The sequence below is a fragment of the Oncorhynchus clarkii genome, chromosome 31 (assembly GCF_045791955.1).
Source record: "Oncorhynchus clarkii lewisi isolate Uvic-CL-2024 chromosome 31, UVic_Ocla_1.0, whole genome shotgun sequence".
NCBI classification, from domain to species: Eukaryota; Metazoa; Chordata; class Actinopteri; order Salmoniformes; family Salmonidae; genus Oncorhynchus; species Oncorhynchus clarkii.
This window is the reverse complement of record NC_092177.1, coordinates 39,475,407-39,495,990: the sequence shown is the minus strand read 5'-3', so window position 1 is coordinate 39,495,990 and position 20,584 is coordinate 39,475,407. Positions and strand designations below refer to the sequence as shown.

Sequence of the window (20,584 nt, the reverse complement as noted above, 5' to 3'; positions counted from 1 at the left end):
TTTTTAAGAGAGGATGTCTCAATATCTAAGAGCAGCATAAGGCAGTCTCCCTCTCCCTCTCTTTGTCTAATGATTTCTGTCTACATGACCCGAAGGAACAGTTCATCTGGATGGGGGGGGTATCGAGTCAGTCTTTTAAAGGATTATACGGGTTATCAATGATCCATCTACACGCAGGTCCTCCACCAACAAGGGACATTAACAAGGAACGTGAGTGGGATGAGAAAGGGGGCATTAGTATACCTTTAGTAAGCTTTTGATATGTGCATGAGTGGGCACCGGCCAATTATTGTATACACTGTATGAATGGACAAAGCCATCGATCACTTGACACCATTCATTCCTAAATGAAGAGTCAATAGCACACCGAAGCCAAATTAAAGTTTAGATGCGGTCATAACATGCGTAGTTTGAGCTAGTGACGTTGCAGGCTAGTTTAGTGCTGCTCCTTCTCATTGAGTAGCTCAAATTGAATGCCCTTTTTTTGTGATATCTCATTGGAAGTTAGGATCTTGTCTCATCGCTGCAGCTCCCCAACAGACTCGGGAGAGGGGAACGTTGAGAGCCATGCGTCATGACCTGCCGAGCCGTGCGGCTTCTTAACCCAGAAGCCAGCCGCACCAATGTGTCGTAGGAAACCCTGTCCAACTGACAACTTGAGGCAGCTTGCAGGTGCCCGGCACGCCACAAGGAGTTACTGGAGCATGATGAGCCAAAGAAATCAACCCGGCCAGACACTCCCCTAACTCGGATGACGCTGGGCCAATTGTGCACCGCCCATGCACAATTGGCCCAGCGTCATCCGAGTTAGGGGAGGGTTTGGCCGGTCATGGCTCCCGGTCATGGCCGACTGGGATTGAACCCGGGGCTGTAGTTCCTACAGAGAGAGTGATCACACAGTCGTCCGGAGCAGCTGGTGCTCTCATGCATGCTTCAGTGATGCATGATATCCAGACCTAGCTTTGTGTACACTAGTGATACTAGTGATACCATACAGCTCTGCTCACATGCACACTTGTACAGTTGAAGTCGGAAGTTTACATACACCTTAGCCAAATTAATTTAAACTCAGTTTTTCACAATTCCTGACATTTGATCCTAGTAGAAATTCCCTGTCTTAGGTCAGTTAGGATCAACACTTTATTTTAAGAATGTGAAATGTCAGAATAATAGTAGAGAGAATGATTTATTTAAGCTTGTATTTCTTTCATCACATTCCCAGTGGGTCAGAAGTTTACATATGCTCAATTAGTATTTGGTAGCATTGTCTTTAAATTGTTTTTGGGTCAAAGGTTTTGGGTAGCCTTCCACAAGCTTCCCACAATAAGTTGGGTGAATTTTGGCCCTTTCCTCCTGGCAGAGCTGGTGTAACTGAGTCAGGTTTGTAGGCCTCGTGCTCGCACACACTTTTTCAGTTCTGCCCACAAATGTTCGATAGGGTTGAGGTCAGGGCTTTGTAACTTTGTTGTCCTTAAGCCATTTTGCCACAACTTTGGAAGTATGTTTGGGGTCATTGTCCATTTGGAAGACCCATTTGCGACCAAGCTTTAACTTTCTGACTGATGCCTTGAGATGTTGCGTCAATCAATCTACATAACTGTCCTTCCTCGTGATGCCATTTATTTTGTGAAGTGCACCAGTCCCTCCTGCAGCAACGCACCCCCACAACATGATGCTGCCACCCCTGTGCTTCACGATTGGGATGGGGTTCTTTGGCTTGCAAGCCTCCCCCTTTTTCCTCCAAACATAAAGATGGTCATTATGGCCAAACAGTTCTATTTTTGTTTCATCAGACCAGGGGACATTTCTCCAAAAAGTACGATCTTTGTTCCCATGTGCAGTTGCAAACCATAGTCTGGCTTTTTTATGGCGGTTTTGGAGCAGTGGCTTCGTCTTTGCTGAGCGGCCTTTCAGGTTATGTTGATATAGGACTCGTTTTACTGTGGATATAGATATTTTTATACCTGTTTCCTCCAGCATCTTTACAAGGTCCTTTGCTGTTGTTCTGGGATTGAATTGCACTTTTCGCACCAAAGTACGTTCATCTCTAGGAGGCAGAACGCGTATCCTTCCTGAGCGGTATGACGGCTGCTTGGTCCCATGGTGTTTATACTTTATACGTACTATTGTTTGTACAGATGAACGTGGTACCTTCAGGCGTTTCGAAATTGCTCCAAAAGGATGAGCCAGACTTGTGGAGGTCTACATTTTTTTCTGAAGTCTTTGCTGATTTCTTTTGATTTTCCCATGATGTCAAGCAAAGAGGCACTGAGTTTGAAGGCCTTGAAGTACATCTGCAGGTACACCTCCAATTGACTCAAATGATGTCAGAAGCTTCTAAAGCCATGACATAATTTTCTGGAATTTTCCAAGTTGATTAGAGGGACAGTTTTAAAAACAACTGTACATATCAGTTGTGTCCAGGCGTGGACTTACGTATCCAAAGCAGAACCCCATGTTTGTTCTCTTCTCACACCCTAATTGTGTTGTCAACAGTAGTAAAACCATACCTCTGCGCTCACACACAGTTCTGTGGGTTACAGTGAGACCCTATGGCTGTATTCCCGCATGGTCTTCCACACAACAGAGAGACCTTATAGTTGCACTTACACAATCTACACAGGCTCAAGTGTTCCATACCAGAGCAATGCTGGGCACCAAAACATCAACAAAAATACACACACACACACACACACACACACACACACACACACACACACACACACACACACACACACATACTCACACGGGCCTGTGGGGGAGTTTTAGTGTGATTACTGAGGTGAGAAAGGCGTAAACAAGAGGCCTGCTGTTATCTCAGCCATCATAATAAAACACGGACCAGGCTGGACCAGGCACTCCCCCTTCCTTCCCCTTCCTGTTACAGCCTAATGGGGAAATGGTTCTCTGTGGAATTCCCTGTTGTGTAATCAGGGCGAATGGTGGATAGGGAGCAGAGCGGAGCGGAGCGCGGGATGTTTTGCAGGTTGGCTGGTTGCTCTGGTCCAAGGCGTTGGGAAGGCTCAGCATTAGCAAGACGCACTGAGACTCAGGGTTAGCAAGCAGCACTGAGGCTCAGGGTTAGCAAGCCGCACCGAGTCTCAGGGTTAGCAAGCCGCGCTAACTCCCTGGACTACAGGGTGGTTGGTTGGTTGGAGTACTGCTGAAGAGGGCTAGCAGGTTGGTGAGTTGGTTGCAGACCTGGGTCAAATGCATAGGTCAAAGGTTTAGCGGTCCTGAGTGGTGCAGCGGTCTAAGGCACTGCATTGTAGTGCTAGAGGAGTCACTACAGACCTAGGTTCGATCCCGGGCTGTATCACAACCGACTGTGATTGGGAGTCCCATACGGAGGCGCACAATTGGCTCAGCGTCGTTAGGGGAGAGTTTGTCCGGGGTAGACCGTCATTGTAAATAAGAATTTGTTCTTAACTGACTATTAGTTCTGGCGTAACATTACACAGAACCTGATAAACAATGAATGTGTGCATGCCACTGTATAATTGCAAAAACCCCAGTCATGGCACTGCCTAGTCAGTCAGAATCTTTACTTATGATAAGAAGTCACTTGTGTGTGACTTTAACACAACTCTCCCCTGATTATTTGAGTGTTATCCTTGGCTGCGAGTCTGCGAGGTTGGAATCTGAAACAAATCTGTGAGACACCCATCTCCCTCGGCTTAATCTGTGAACGCCTTTCCCCTGGATACTCTATAGGTGTCACGTCCTGACTATAGAGAGCCCTTATTTTCTATGGTGGAGTAGGTCAGGGCGTGACTGGGGGTTTAGTCTAGTTTATTATTTCTATGTGGGGTTCTGGTTTTGTTTTTTTTATGTTGGTGATTTTGTATGATTCCCAATTAGAAGCAGCTGGTAATCGTTGTCTCTAATTGGGGATCATATTTAAGTAGCATTTTTTCCACCTGTGTTTTGTGGGATATTGTTTATGTGTAAGTTGCATATTAGCACTCCATTATCGTCACGTTTAGTTTATTCTTTATTGTTTTGTTGTGTGGTTCACTTACTTTAGATTAAAAAAGATGTGGAACCCAGATCACGCTGCACGTTGGTCCGAGTATGCCTCCAACGATCGTGACAGAATATCCCACCAAAACAGGACCAAGCAGTGTGCCCAGGAGCAGAGGGTAACATGGACTTTGTGCCAGCTCTACCCACCAGGTCTCCAGTGTGCCTTCACAGCCCAGTACGTCCTGTGCCAGCTCTACCCACCAGGTCTCCAGTGTGCCTTCACAGCCTAGTACGTCCTGTGCCAGCTCTACCCACCAGGTCTCCAGTGCGCCTTCACAGCCCAGTACGTCCTGTGCCAGCTCCACGCACCAGTTCTCCAGTGCGCCTTCACAGCCCAGTATGTACTGTGCCAGCTCCACGCACCAGGCCTCCAGTGCATCTTCTCAGTCAGGTGCGTCCTGTGCCTCCTCCCCGCACTCGCCCTGAAGTGCGTGTCACCAGTCCGGTGCCACCTGTACCGGCCCCATGCATCAAGCCTCCAGTGCGCCTCCCCAGTCCGGTACGTCCTGTGCCTCCTCCCCTCACTCGCCCTGAAGTGCGTGTCACCAGTCCGTTGCCACCTGTACCGGCCTCACGCATCAGGCCTCCAGTGCTCCTCCCCAGTCCGGTACGTCCTGTGCCTCCTCCCCGCACTCGCTCTGAAGTGCGTGTCACCAGTGCGTTGCCACCTGTACCGGCCTCACGCATCAGGCCTCCAGTGCTCCTCCCCAGTCCGGTACGTCCTGTGCCTCCTCCCCGCAGCCGCTCTGAAGTGCGTGTCACCAGTCCGTTGCCACCTGTACCGGCCTCACGCATCAGGCCTCCAGTGCTCCTCCCCAGTCCGGTACGTCCTGTGCCTCCTCCCCGCACTCGCTCTGAAGTGCGTGTCACCAGTCCGTTGCCACCTGTACCGGCCCCACGCATCAGGCCTCCAGTGCACCTTCACAGTCCAGAGCTTCCGGTGACAGTTTCCAGTCCAGAGCTTCCGACGACGGTTCCCAGTCCAGAGCTTCCGGCGACGGTTCCCAGTCCAGAGCTTCTGGCGACGGTTCCCAGTCCAGAGCTTCCGGCGACGGTCCCCAGTCCAGAGCTTCAGGCGACGTTTCCCAGTCCAGAGCTTCCGGCGACGTTTCACAGTCCGGAACCTCCAACGACGGTCCACGGTCCGGAACCTACAACGACGGTCCACGGTCCGGAACCTCCAACGACGGTCCACAGTCCGGAACCTCCAACGACGGTCCACAGTCCGGAACCTCCAACGACGGTCCACAGTCCGGAACCTCCGGCGACAGACCACGGTACGGAAACTTCGGCGACGGTCAACGGTCCGGAGCTTCCTAACACAGCGTCCAGTCCAGCTCCATGGCAGGAGTCTTCCTCTGCACCGATGTTGAGGCTAGGGCCGGTGTCCAGTCCCGCTCCATGGCAGGAGTCTTCCTCTGCACCGAGGTCCAGTCCAGGCACAGTGTTCAGCCTGGGTCCATGGCTGGATCCGCGGGATGAGCGGATTCTTCAGCCCGCACCAGAGCACCCTCCCTTTTGGTTTCAGGTTATGCGGCCGGAGTCCGCACCTTTGGGGTGGAGGAGGGGTGCTGTCACGTCCTGACCATATTGAGCCCTTATTTTCTATGGTGGAGTAGGTCAGGGCGTGACTGGGGGTTTAGTCTAGTTTATTATTTCTATGTGGGGTTCTAGTTTTGTTTTTCTATGATTTTGATGTGATTTTGTGTGATTCCCAATTAGAGGCAGCTGGTAATCGTTGTTTCTAATTGGGGATCATATTTAAGTAGCATTTTTTCCACCTGTGTTTTGTGCGATATTGTTTATGTGTAGTTGCATGTTTGCACTCCATTATCGTCACGTTTAGTTTATTCTTTATTGTTTTGTTGTGTGGTTCACTTACTTTAAATTTAAAAAGATGTGGAACCCAGATCACGCTGCACGTAGGTCCGAGTAGGATTCCAACAATCGTGACAATAGGCTAGGTGTGAACACTGTTTTACTTCCCTCCTACAAGCATCTGCAGTCAGATTATGCCAGAAAGATATTGATTCTATCCTGCACCGTAATCTAATATGATCTGAGTCATTCCAACTATTCCAATGGCTCAATTCAGAGGAAGGAACATGTTCAATGTCCTTAAGTACATAATTCTTCATATCAATTTGTTCTGAATAGTTTTTTACTGTTTTACGTCTGTTGGGGAAAGAACGTCTTAAATCCGCTGGATTTGAATTCTCTGCGGATATCTCTTTAAGTCTGTGTGTGTTATTGTGTGGGTATTTCTTGGACCGTTGTCCATTGTTTTGGTGTCTGGGGGGGGGGGGGGGGGTAGGAGGATGGAGGGGTGGGAAAGAGGAAAAAAGGGAGGAATTTGGTTGTTTGGTTTGGGAGCAGCGGCAGTGTGGAGTGAGATGGTTTGTGTGTGTTGTCTGGAACTATTGTTTTCGTTTTTCTCCTTTTTTCTACTCTTCCTCCAGTTTCTTTGCTGGTCTTGGTTTCTCGTTACTGACTACTGGATTTATCAGGAAAGCTATTGAGTGGATGGGGTAGCTAGCTCCGAAAAGGGCTGTGCATTACCCTGTGGCCTCCAGCATACAGTGAGCAGGTCTGCCGCTTTGAGCGCCTGTACAGTGTGAACACACACAGTGACGCGGAGCGTTACCCGCCAGGCATACAGCAACAATCTTACTGCCACCTTATTTGTATATAACCACCCATTCATTATTTACATTTAGTTACACACCCACATATCCCCCCCCTCCTTTTGCATCAACAATGGTAAAACTCTGCTTAATCCTAACCATGAGGTTATTATTGACACCTTCTTACGCACACCAAGGTAATCATGTTCTGCCCTTCATTTGTGACTTCCAACCAACCAAGACCCAGATCAACTGAAAACAGTACATCAACTGACCATGACCCAGATCAACTGAAAACAGTACATCAACTGACCATGACCCAGATCAACTGAAAACAGTACATCAACTGACCATGACCCAGATCAACTGAAAACAGTACATCAACTGACCAAGACCCAGATCAACTGAAAACAGTACATCAACTGACCATGACCCAGATCAACTGAAAACAGTACATCAACTGACCATGACCCAGATCAACTGAAAACAGTACATCAACTGACTGGCTGTTAGTAATGCCCAATAAGCCTCACCCCTCATAGACTTAAATATATGTTTCTGCATGAGTATATTTCAGCAATATGGTCCTAGGGGGTGTGGTATATGGCCAATATACCACGGTTAGGGGCTGTTCTTATGCACAATGCAATGCGGAGCCCTTAGCTGTGGTATATTGGCCATATACCACAAACCCCTGAGGTGCCTTATAAACTGGCTACCAACGTAATTAGAGCAGTAAAAATACATGTTTTGTCATACGCGTGGTATACAGTCTGATATACCACGTCTGTCAGCCATTCAGCATTCAGGGCTCGAACCCCCCAGTTTATAATTGTGAAATATGTTTATATTTAGCATCACTGTTGTACTGTAGTAGCTTAGGTTTGCTTAAAGAAAGAAAGTGTGACAAGTTATATTTTGTGTCCTTTGAAAATCTGTGGTAGACTATTACATCTTTGTACTATAATGAATATCAGCTATTGTAGTATGCACCAAATACACCCGTGACCGTGTCAACAGGAATATTTCCCACATTCTGGACTACTTTGGCTCCCTATGTCGTAGAAAGAAACGCCTATCATATCTTTCTGTCAACATGGGGCTCCCGAGTGGCGCAGCGGTCTAAGGCACTGCATCTCAGTGCTAGAGGCGTCCCTAGAGACAATGTTTCGATTACAAGCTGTATCACATCCAGCCGTGACTGGGAGTCCCATAGGGCGGCGCACAATTGGCCCAGCATTGTCCGGTTTAGGGTTTGGCCCGGGGTAGGCCGTCATTGTAAATAAGAATTTGTTCTTAACTGACTGACACAAGTAGGTCCTTGTGGCCTTTGTCCTGATATTTCCTGCCAGCTTTAAAGGTAGACTCACTGTTATGACGAGTAGCACCGCAGATATTGCGATGAGCGCGATGCAAGTTTTTACTCTCACGTAGCCACACAGAGTATCTGGGTTCGCTTCCTGCTGCTACGACGTGGTATACAGTACCAAAACAGCAGAGAAGTTTACCATCGCGCTACAACGCTCTTAATTGTTGTGTAAATTGACCGACCATTACTGTTCATTTTGTGCTTTGCTGAGTCTTTAAGGCATTGTGTCCCCTTATTCTCACATAGTAAACTAAACCAACCCAAATGAATGCGTAACCACACACTTTGAACAGACCCTTTATAATCCATTAGCTTAGCATTTATAAGCAATGCAGGCATTACAAAGCGTAACCAATCTGTTACTCACAATAAGAAAGTGAAAAGCATGAAAGTGTGATTTCACAATGTCTCCTCTACACCCAGCCTCCACTTTGTAATAAAACCATCCTTTTTAAACCCACCATATTGTGCCAGATCTCTGTGGCTAACTGGATTTCACTGGATTCTACTGGACTTAACGAGATTTAGTTTGGCCTCCTCCAGTCTGCATTTAACTGGTCTTGATTGCCCTCCTAAACCCTTTCCATCCTCCTCTTCTTTCTTTCTTTCTGCCAACATCAGATTCAGCTATCCCTACAACAGACTTTTAAACTGTGTAATTCAGTTGTGGTAATTGGGAATTGGGAAGTCTCTGTCCAATGGTAGGCCTACTGTATTTACTTCATTTCAGTCAGTGATTGGTGAGTCATTTGCAAACTTCAAGCAGATTCTGAATTGGTGATGCATTGCCAGTCAGGCTTCCCTAGTTGTGAGCAAATAGTTTGGACATTTCTAGGAAGTTTTGTTTGTAGTGTGCTTGGTGAAGTTAATTCTTGGATTTCAGGATATGGATTTCTCTAAATGGAAACAACCTTATTTAAACCATGAATTTTCCCATATTAGAACATATTTACCCATAACCAGAAATATATAGATATATACAGGTAACTACCAAAATAAAGGAAACACCAACATAATGTGTCTTAATAAGGCGTTGGGCCACCACAAGCTGCTAAAACTTTTACAAGTGTCTGGAATCTATGAACTAGGGATGCGATACCATTATTCCACGAGACATTCCATCATCATTTGGTGTTTTGTTGATGGTGGTGGAAAACACTGTCTCAGGCACTGCTCCAGAATCTCCCATAAGTGACTGAGACAACCATGGCATATGGTTTACATCGTTTTCATGCTCATCAAGCCATTCAGTGATCACTCAGAATTGCCCTGTGGATGGGGGCATTGTCATCCTGGAAGAGACCACTCCCACCAGGATAGAAATGATAGATCATGGGTTGAAGGGGATCACTCAGAATTGCTGTGTGTTTATTGCCGTTTAACTTGCTCTCTAAGGGGTTGAGGGGACCTTAACCATGCCAGGAGAAGGCACCCCACACCATAACAGTGCCACCATAACCCTCATGGACTTAAGTGTTTCCTTTATTTTGACAGTTACATGGCAGTTTAAAAACGTGCAGATTTTTAAATGTATATCAGTATTTGTCATCAGTGTGTGAATGCAATGCTGATTTGGAAGAAGTTAATATCCTTGAAGAAACTACCAATTGTGCTGTATTTGTAGAGAGAAAAATGGTACTCTCTTGCTGATTGTCTTTTACGTATTCTGCTGGCAGAGCGATATCCATCCACACCCTCATTGTGTGTGTGTGTGTGTGTGTGTGTGTGTGTGTGTGTGTGTGTGTGTGTGTGTGTGTGTGTGTGTGTGTGTGTGTGTGTGTGTGTGTGTGTGTGTGTGTGTGTGTGTGTGTGTGTGTGCCATTACAAAACTGAATTTGTTGCGGTTCTTTGGCAAATTTGTTGCAAACTAAATAGTGTGCTACAAAATGTTGACAGAATTTTGCAAATGTTTGCCACTTGTGGTGAATTTGCAGCAAACAGTTAGCAGCAATAATATGTATTGCCACTAGTGGCAAACAGGTCACCTGAGCTGTCAGATTCTCCCCAAGGAGAGGTGGGTGTGGAGTCAGGCGCAGGAGAGAGCGAATGTAAAGAAAGGGCGTTTATTTTAAAAGACCAAAGAACAGGAACAGGACCACAATAGTAGCTTCAAAACAACCGTAACGCAGTCCAGAAAAACACCTGTTCAACAGAACACACGAAAACGCAACCCAACAAATAACAGTAAACGAAACAATCCCGCACAAAACCAAAGAGGGTAGGGCGAGATTAAAATACTCCACTAATTAACCAAAATAGGAAACAGGTGAACGAAAAGACAGTCAAAACCAAACGAAAAGGAAAAAGGATCGGTGGCAGCTAGTAGACCGGCGATGACGAGCGCCGAGCGCCGCCCGAACAGGGAGAGGAGCCACCTTCAGTGGAAGTCGTGAAATGAGCTTTTTTTCTGACAGACAATTCTCTCAAGATTCTATTTGAATCTGTGGAAAACCTATGGAAACAAGTTCGAAGACCAGTAACTGTTGATGACCAATCAGGGGGATTAGAAACGTCTATTGGAAAATGAAAACCAAGCTGTCTAGCTAGCTACCTACCAAAGTGTTTCAGTGTCTAACTTACTAATTAAACTTCCTAATAAACTTTAACATATTATTAGCTAAATTATGCCTAGTTAGCAATGGCAAGTTTTATGGGAAAGAGGTTAACACATTTTGTTGATACCAGTTTCAATCTGGCAGTACCACTGACTGGCTAGCGCTTAGCTAGCTAACGTTAGCTATCATATTCTTGCACAATTAATGTGATAGGTAGCTAGCTAAGTAACTATTTACCTAAACACTTGTATTTTAAGGTGAATACGTTACTGTCTTAATACCAATATGCATGTCAATATGATAGTGTCACAGTTCAGTAGCATGTTAGCTAGCACAACAGCTAACATACAATGTGAGTTGATCTGACATCAAAGCAAAACTTTACTTTTGCAGATGGATACCCTTTCCCACCTGTGGTGTTGAAAGAAGCTGGGAGGAGGATGCATCAACACCCTGGAAATATGTTTGTAGAGCAATCACTCAACACTTTTTTTAAGTGATAAATTAGTGTATTGTCTTTGAGATTGATAAGGTAACTAAATGCATTTATTCTCAATTGATGCTCATACATTCATTATTTGTAACAATTGGATCTTTCATTGCTTTAAACTAGTAGTGGCTAGCTCAACACAGATTGAGGCCTTCAATACTGATACAGATTGAGGCCTTCAATCAAACCGAGGACAGAGAAATGTGTGTTCACCAGACAGGTCAAGGCTTCTTGCATGCCTGGATTTGAGATGTAAGTTACACTCAAAACATTTCTGGGTTGTTTGGATGACCCAATTCCTGGTTTGCAGGCATTGGGTCAATAGTTGGGTTGTTTTCTTCAAAAACATCTAGGTTGGGTTGTTGGTGCTGGGTTACTAAGGTTGAGTGTTTTGGCAGTCTGAAAGCTCTGAAATCAGTAAGAAACAAACTATATGAATTATGAATTTGATGGTCATTCAGGTTCAAAATCGGTTGTCCAATCATAATTTGGTAGCTAGCAGTTAGCTTGAGCATTAGCTAACGTCCGTTAGCTAGCTAGTCATAATATTTACTAGCTAGCTAACGAAAAGCCTCATGACCATTCTCGTGACGCTAGCTTCCTGGAGTGTTTTGTGGCGGAATATAACTAAATGTACATTTTGTGTCAACGCTTGGCTAGCTAGTTAGCTAAATACACTTCAGTGTCTGTAATGGTAGATTAGCTAGCTTACTACCTTAGCTAGCTAGCTAAGTCTGCCACATCTTCTGGACTGTGTCGGACACTGTTTCACTCGTCAGCTAATGTTAGCTGTCTAGCTAGGTTACCATAGCTAGATTTGACTTATTCTCCATCTGTGCTAATTTAACCAAGCTACAGTTGAAGTCAGAAGTTTACATACACTTAGGTTGGAATCATTAAAACTCATTTTTCAACCACTCCACAAATTTCCTGGAAACAAACTATAGTTTTGTCAAGTCGGTTAGCACATCTACTGTGTGCATGATACAAGTAATTTTTCCAACATTTGTTTGCAGACAGATTATTTAACTTATCATTCACTGTATCACAATTCCAGTGGGTCACAAGTTAACATATACTAAGTTGACTGTGCCTTTAAACAGCTTGGAAAATTCCAGAAAATTATGTCATGACTTTGGAAGCTTCTGACATTATTTGTGTCAATTTGAGGTGTACCTGTGGATGTATTTCAAGGCTTACCTTCAAAATCAGTGCCTCTTTGCTTCACATCATGGGGAAATCAAAAGAAATCAACCAAGACCTCAGGAAAAAAATTGTAGACCTCCACAAGTCTGGTTCATCCCTGGGAGCAATTTCCAAATGCCTGAAGGTACCACATACACCTGTACAAACAATAGTACGCAAGTATAAACACCATGGGACCACGCAGCCGTCATACCGCTCAGGAAGGAGATGCGTTCTGTCTCCTAGAGATGAACGTACTTTGGTGTGAAAAGTGCAAATCAATCCCAGAACAACAGCAAAGGACCCAGTGAAGATGCTGAAGGAAACAGGTACAAAAGTATATATCCACAGTGAAACGAGTCCTATATCGACATAACCTGAAAGGCCGCTCAGCAAGGAAGAAGCCACTGCTCCAAAACCGCCATAAAAAAGCCAGACTACGGTTTGCAACTGCACATGGGGACAAATATCATACTTTTTGGAGAAATGTCCTCTGGTCTGATGAAACAAAAATAGAACTGTTTTGCCATAATTACCATCATTATGTTTGGAGGAAAAAGGGGGAGGCTTGCAAGCCAAAGAGCACCATTCCATCCTTGAAGCACGGGGGTGGCAGCATCATGTTGTGGGGGTGCTTTGCTGCAGGAGGTTCTGGTGCACTTCACAAAATAAATGGCATCATGAAGAAGGACAAGTACGTGGATATATTGAAGCAACATCTCAAGACATCAGTCAGGAAGTTACAGCTTGGACGCAAATGGGTCTTCCAAATGGACAATGACCCCAAGCATACTTCCAAAGTTGTGGCAAAGTCAAGGTATTCTCTCTACTATTATTCTGACATTTCACATTCTTAAAATAAAGTGGTGACCCTAACTGACCTCAGACAGGGAATTTTTACTAGGATTAAATGTCAGGAATTGTGAAAAACTGAGTTTAAATGTACTTGGCTAAGGTGTATGTGATCTGTATATACACTGGGGATAATAAGCGACACCTAGAGGTGGTGGAGACAATCACAAGGACAGGTGAACCAGATCAGGGTGTGACATAAACATCCTAAGGTCAACAATCCCATACTGTTCACATTCCTCTCATGTAAATGCTGTAGCTACATAAAAGATTAAATAAACAATTTATTTGACAAATATCCAGTCTTTGCTATTTTCTTTAATACCATGCTGATGATTTGTATCTGTTAAGACATTGAACACATGTTTAGTATATTTACTACATTTAATGTTTTTATTCTCTGAATGGTAAGTTAAAGTTGTGATTTGGTTTATTTAGATACATTTCAATGTTGTTAACACACAGTAACCAAAAACAAAATGTTCACCATAAGTTCCCAGAATTGTTTGCCAGATGTTAACAAGTTGCCCGCAAATTTACCGCAACAGTTTGCCCCCAAAAATGATTTGCATGTGAAAATATGAGCTTGCTGCAAAATTGCGAAAACTTGGCCAAAAGTTTGCCCCAACTGTTTACCAGGAGCCTGTTTTTTCGGTACGGGTGTCTATGGGTGGGGACTCCTCTCCAGGGTAGCAGAGATGGCACTCTCCCAAACATACAGGATGCCGGAGGGAGGGGGGGGGGGGTAATTTACCACATTGAGAAAGGCTCTGGAACGTGAGAAAATCCAGCTCTGTGTGTGTGTGTGTGTTTGTGCGAGAAAGACGGAGAATGAGAGAGGAGAGAGTGAGAGAGGCTGGGAACTGAAGACCAGAAGGGAACAGGAGCCTTAGCAGGGTCAGGTTTTACCAACTGAACAAAGGACCGTAGGACACCTGGCAAGCTCTGTATAGAAGACAGAGAAAGAGAAAGAACAAGCAGATAGGGAAAAAGGAAACAGAGAGAGAGAGAGTGAAAGAGAAAGTTGCAAATAGATAGGGAAAGAAAAAAGAGATTGCAAGTGTGTGAGTAAAAATCGGAGGGAGGAAGAGACTCGAAGGGAGATCAACCAGGGAAAAGAAGGGTGAGGATAATTTAAGAAGCAAGTCGGTTGCGAGAAAGCAAGAGTTTGTTGAACCAGCAGCCTGCGACGGACAAACCATGTCGGGAACATATTCCTGCCTCTGAGGGGACTGTTTTCCTCTTTCTGGGGTGTGTGCGTTAGTGTGAGCGTGCGTGCCTGTGTGCATGTTTGCTTGTGTGTGTCCATTAGAGGTCGACCGGTTAATCGGACTGGCTGATTAATTAGGGCCGATTTCAAGTTTTCATAACAATTGGAAATCGGTATTTTTAGTCACCAATTTTTTTTTTACACCTTTATTTAATCTTTGTTTAACTAGGCAAGTCAGTTAAGAACACATTCTTATTTTCAATGACGGCCTAGGAACGGTGGGTTAACTGCCTCGTTCAGGGGCAGAATGACAGATTTTCACTTTGTCCGCTCGGGGGATCCAATCTTGCAACCTTACAGATAACTAATCCAACGCTATAACTACCTGCCTCTCGTTGCACTCCACAAGGAGACTGCCTGTTACGCGAATGCAGTAAGCCAAGGTAAGTTGCTAGCTAGCATTAAACTTATCTTATAAAAAACAATCAATCAATCATAATCACTAGTTAACTACACATGGTTGATGATATTACTAGTTTATCTAGCGTGTCATGCGTTGCCTATAATCTGACTGAGCGGTGGTAGGCAGCAGCAGGCTTGTAAGCATTCATTCAAACAGCACTTTCGTGCGTTTTGCCAGCAGCTCTTTGTTGTGCTTCAAGCATTGCGCTGTTTATGACTTCAAGCCTATCAACTCCCAAGATTGGGCTGGTGTAACTGATGTGAAATGGCTAGCTAGTTAGCGGGGTGCGCGCTAATAGTGTTTCAAACGTCGCTCGCTCTGAGACTTGGAGTGGTTGTTCCCCTTGCTCTGCATGGGTAACGCTGCTTCAAGGGTGGCTGTTGTCGATGTGTTCCTGGTTCGAGCCCAGGTAGGGCCAAGGAGAGGTACGGAAGCTATACTGTTACACTGGCAATACTAAAGTGCCTATAAGAACATCCAATAGTCAAAGGTTAATGAAATACAAATGGTATAGAGAGAAATAGTCCTATAATTACTATAATAACTACAATCTAAAACCTCTTACCTGGGAATATTGAAGGAACCACCAGCTTTCATATGTTCTCATGTTCTGAGAAAGGAACTTAAAACGTTAGCTTTCTTACATGGAACATATTGCACTTTTACTTTCTTCTCCAACACTTTGTTTTTGCATTATTTCAACCAAATTGAACATGTTTCATTATTTATTTGAGGCTAAATTGATTTTATTGATGTATTATATTAAGTTAAAATAAGTGTTAATTCAGTATTGTTGTAATTGTCATTATTACAAATAAATTTCAACAATCGGCCGATTAATCGGTACTGGCTTTTTTTTGGTCCCCCAATAATCGGTATCGGTATCGGCGTTGAAAAATCATAATCGGTCGACCTCTAGTGTCCATGTGTGTGTCCGTGATGGGGGACAATCTCAATGTATTTCTCCCTTTATCCACAAAAGGAGGGTATTCACCTTTCTCTGAGTAAAAGTGAGTATGTGCCCTATTTTAACTGTGTGTGTGTGCGCATGTGTGTGTGCATGCGCCCTCTCTCCACAGGACAACCTGAGTGTGTTCCTGCGTGGCTGTGAGGAGCTGGGACTGAAGGGCTCTCAGCTGTTTGACCCCGGGGACTTACAGGACACCTCGACACGCCCCAAAACCAAGTAAGACATCACACACACACACACATGCTTGGTGGCTGAAAGACTGGCTCGTTGATTATGCTGGCCGACTCACTCTCCGTAGGGTGGTTGGACAGTTGTTTTGTCTGTGTCTTTCTGTGTCTGTCTAGCTGTCAGCCTGTATGTCTTTGTTTTTTCATTCATGTTCTTTATCTATTTTCATCCATGTGTGCATTTGCTTGTCTTTCTACCGATCTGTGTCGCTGTTATGTCAACAGTACAGTAATTAATGTCAAAGCAAAGAATAGTGGCTTTCCTGTATGCAACGTCACTCGACGGGAGATTGTGACGTTGTAGCTGTTGCTAGGTGAGTAGGTGTTGCCCTGTCAGTCAGTCAATAAAGAGAGCGCGAGAGAGAGGGAATGAACGATTGGGAAGGACAGAGAGAAGAAGAGAGGTAGAGAGAGAGTTTCTTCACTTTGTGACAGGGCAATGTCAAACTTAGCAGGTCTCCGGGATGGCTTGACTGGTTCTGTCATGACATATGATTCCATGAAGAGTTCAGGTGTGGGCCAAGGGAATACTATTTGCTTTACTCACACACTTGTCACACTGTGTGTGTGAAGGTGTTTTTGTGCATGCGTGCAAATGTGTATGTGTGTGTGTCCACCCTTTCACTGATGCCTGTGCATTTGCTTGGCTCCAAACCAAGTTCATTGCATTTGAATTAACCCTGTTCTACTGTTGATGGCAATGCATCCTTGCATTGACTTATATGACCTTTTTACTGTCCCTTAGATTGTGTGTGTAGCTCTACCCTTTTCTCCTGCCACTCTGCCCAGTGTTCAGGCAGGTGTGTTCTTATCTAGAAAACGGATTTGGACGCGGGTGCATAAAGAGACACCGCTCCGCGCAATGTGCTATGGCCTGGAATATGTCTTCTGTTCCATCTGCTGATGGAAACAGATCAATTTCCAAGATAAGTGAGAGAGCGAAAGAGGGGGGGGGGGGAGAGAGGGCAAGTGAGAGGGAAGAGAGATACTCGAAGGGGAGAGAGCGAGGGACAGCAAGAGAGAGTGAGATTGAGAAAGAGAGTGAGATTGAGAAAGAGAGTGAGATTGAGAAAGAGAGTGAGTTTGAGAAAGAGAGTGAGATTGAGAAAGAGAGTGAGATTGAGAAAGAGAGTGAGTTTGAGAAAGAGAGTGAGATTGAGAAGGAGAGAGAGAGATTCAGAAAGAGAGCGAGAGATTGAGAAAGAGAGAGAGAGATTAAGAAAGAGAGAGTGAGAGAGGGAAAAGGAGTTTGATGGAGGGAGTAAAGGTGAGATCACATGCAGTGATCTATTACCTAGTGGAATCTGTATTGCCTTCTTTCTCAGGCAGGCTTTAGATGTGGTTATGTAAGTAAGCATGGTAGCGTGGTAGAGAAAACAGACCTGTCTCTCTGTTAATTTAGTCAAGCGAGAGGAGAGGAGGAAGGAGATAAAGAGGGGAGGAAGGTGAAATGACACAAGGACCTTCTGTTGGAATAGAGGGAAGTTGGAGAGGGAGGTGGAGAAACTAACGCTGAGACTTACTTGACCCCTGGCCTTTTGGTTTCAACCCCCCTATTTCACGTTCTTTCTTTTGAACTTTCTTTTTCTCTATATAAGGTATCTCTCTTTCTCTCTCTCTTTCTCTTGTTGTCTTGCTGTCTCTCTCACTGTCTCTCTCTCAATCTCTCTTCCCTTTTCTTCCCCCTTTTTCTGTTGGATCAGATATGAGTATTATGTTGCCAACCAACAAACGTGTTCCTCTCAAGGTATCACGACTTCCACCGAAGTCGGTTCCTCTCCTTGTTCAGGCGGCGTTCTGCGGTCGGTGTCACCGGTCTTCTAGCCATCGTCGATCCACTTTTAATTTTCCATTTGTTTTGTCTTGTTTTCCTACACACCTGGTTTTCATTTCCCTCATTTATTTTTGTGTATTTAACCCGCTGTTCCCCCCCATGTCTTTGTGTGGAATTGTTTGTTGTAAGTGCTTGTGCACATGTTTACTGTAGTCAGCAGGAGCAGGTGCCCCTGGTATAGGGGTCGAGGAGCGCTTCCAGGAGCAAGCAGCGATGATCCACCATCTCGGCGCCGCCATGGACTGCGTCGTCCAAACCATGGACCGCTGGGAGAGACAGGGAGTTCCTCCGCCTCCACCAGCACAACCAAGGCCTCCACTACTCGACCCCTCTTCACCCGGTCCCAGTGGGATTCTCGCCCTTCCCCGGGAGTATGGCGGGACGGCTGCACGCTGCCAGGGTTTCCTATTGCAGCTAAATCTCTACCTGGCAACCGTCCACCTGGCTCCTTCGGGCCGTGAGAGGGTGTCCGCCCTCGTCTCGTGCCTCTCAGGGAAAGCCCTGGAGTGGGCCAACGCCGTGTGGGGAGAAGGAGACGCGGAGACAGGAGACATTTCGAGGATTTCATCCGCCGTTTCCGGGCAGTCTTCAACCACCCGCCCGAGGGTAGAGCGGCGGGTGAACGTCTCTACCATCTGAGGCAGGGGACGAGGAGCGTCCAGAAGTTCGCCCTGGACTTTCGAACCCTGGCCGCCGGCGCGGGATGGAGTGACAGGGCCCTGATCGACCACTATCGTTGCAGTTTGCGCGAGGACGTCCGTCGGGAGTTGGCCTGCAGGGACACCACCCTCACCTTCGACCAGCTGGTGAACCTGTCCATTCGGTTGGATAACCTGCTGGCTACCCGTGGACGTCCAGAGCGGGGTCTGTTGGTTCCATCGCCCAGCACCACCGCACCAATGCCCATGGAGCTGGGAGGTGCTGTGGCCGCAGAGGTCACACTGCCGGTCGGTGCCGGGTTGGCTCCTCTGGGGATCGAGGCAGCAGGCAGGGCACTCTGGTGTCACCCCAGGGGAGCCGGCACCATTCTCATCCAGAGCCCTCTGTTTCAAACATGTTTTTGTATGTCACTTTTCCTGAATTTTCCCCGCATTCCCAGCATAAGGCGCTCGTCGATTCAGGCGCGGCTGGGAATTTTATAGACAGATCGTTCTCCCATAAGTTAGGGATCCCCATTGTTTCCGTGGCTGTGCCCTTCCTCGTTCACGCCTTAGACAGTCGACCATTAGGGTCAGGGTTGATTAGGGAGGCCACCGCTCCCCTGGGCATGGTGACGCAGGGGGATCACAAGGAGAGAATCAGTCTCTTTCTTATTGACTCTCCTGCATTTCCCGTGGTGCTAGGCCTACCCTGGTTAGCCTGTCATGACCCCACTGTTTCGTGACAACAGAGGGCTCTCACGGGGTGGTCGCGAGAGTGCTCGGGGAGATGTTTAGGGGTTCCCATTGGTGCTACTATGATGGAAATCCAGACCTGGTTTCCACCGTGCGCAACCCCCCTGAATATGCCGATTTGGCTATCGCCTTCTGTAAAAAGAAGGTGACTCAATTACCACCCCATCGACGGGGGATTGTGCGATAAATCTCCTGGTAGACGCTGCACTTCCCAGGAGTCACATGTATCCCCTGTCACAGGCGGAGACGGAGGCTATGGAAACATATGTCTCCGAATCCCTGCGTCAGGGGTATATTCGGTCCTCCACTTCACCCGTCTCCTCGAGTTTATTTTTTGTGAAGAAGAATGAGGGAGGTCTGCGCCAGTGTATTGACTATTGAGCTCTTAACCAGATCACTGTGAGGTACTGTTACCTGCTGCCACTCATAGCCACAGCGATTGAGTCAATGCACGGGGCGCCCTTCTTCACCAATCTAGATCTCAGGAGCGCTTACAGCCTGGTGCGTGTCCGGGAGGGAGACGAGTGGAAGACGGCTTTTAGTACTACCTCAGGGCATTATGAGTACCTCATCATGCCGTACGGGTTGATGGATGCTCCATCAGTCTTCCAAGCCTTTGTAGACAATATTTTCAGGGACCTGCACGGGCAGGGTGTAGTGGTGTATATTGACAACATTCTGACATGCTCGAATATGTGTCCCTGGTGCGCAGGGTGCTTGGTTGTCTGTTGGAGCATGACCTGTATGTCAAGGCTAAGAAATGCCTGTTCTTTCAACAGTCCATCTCCTTCCTAGGGTACCGCATTTCCACCTCAGGGGAGGAGATGGAGAGTGACCGTATTTCAGCCGTGCGTAATTGGCCGACTCCCACCACAGTAAAGGAGGTGCAGCGGTTTCTAGGGTTTGCCAATTACTACCGGAGGTTTATCCGTGGTTTTAGCGGCTCCCATTACTTCACCGCTGAAGGGGGGACCGGTACGTTTGCAGTGGTCGGCTGAGGCAGACACGGCTTTTGGTCCCCTGAGCGCTCTGTTTACCTCGGCTCCCGTGCTGGCCCATCCAGATCCCTCTTTTGCATTCATAGTGGAGGTGGACGTGTCCGAGGCTGGGATAGGAGCTGTGCTCTCTCAGTGCTCTGGTACGCCACCAAAACTCCGCCCCTGTACCTTCTTCTCGAGGAAGCTCAGCCCGGCGGAGTGAAACTATGACGTGGGGGACCGGGAGCTGTTGGCTGTCGTCAAGGCTTTGAAGGCTTGGAGACATTGGCTTGAGGGGGCTAAACACCCTTTTCTCATCTGAACTGACCACCGCAATCTGGAGTACATCCGGGCTGCGAGGAGACTGAACCCTCTCCAGGCAAGGTGGGACATGTTTTTCATCCGTTT

The 20,584-nt window shown here is 46.3% G+C and overlaps 1 protein-coding gene across 6 annotated transcripts in view; it reads left to right on the top strand.

The window, feature by feature from the left end:
* The window catches only part of LOC139390520 (LIM and calponin homology domains-containing protein 1-like), a 153,139-nt gene that overhangs the window by 62,873 nt on the left and 69,682 nt on the right, over positions 1-20,584 (top strand). For 5 of the 6 annotated variants that reach the window (XM_071137684.1, XM_071137685.1, XM_071137681.1 and 2 more), the window contains exon 4: positions 15,854-15,960. In XM_071137684.1, the coding sequence (XP_070993785.1) occupies positions 15,854-15,960 (107 nt within the window). Of the gene's footprint in view, positions 1-13,896; positions 14,225-15,853; positions 15,961-20,584 lie in introns of those variants that run through there. The other variant, XM_071137683.1, reaches the window with a different exon arrangement.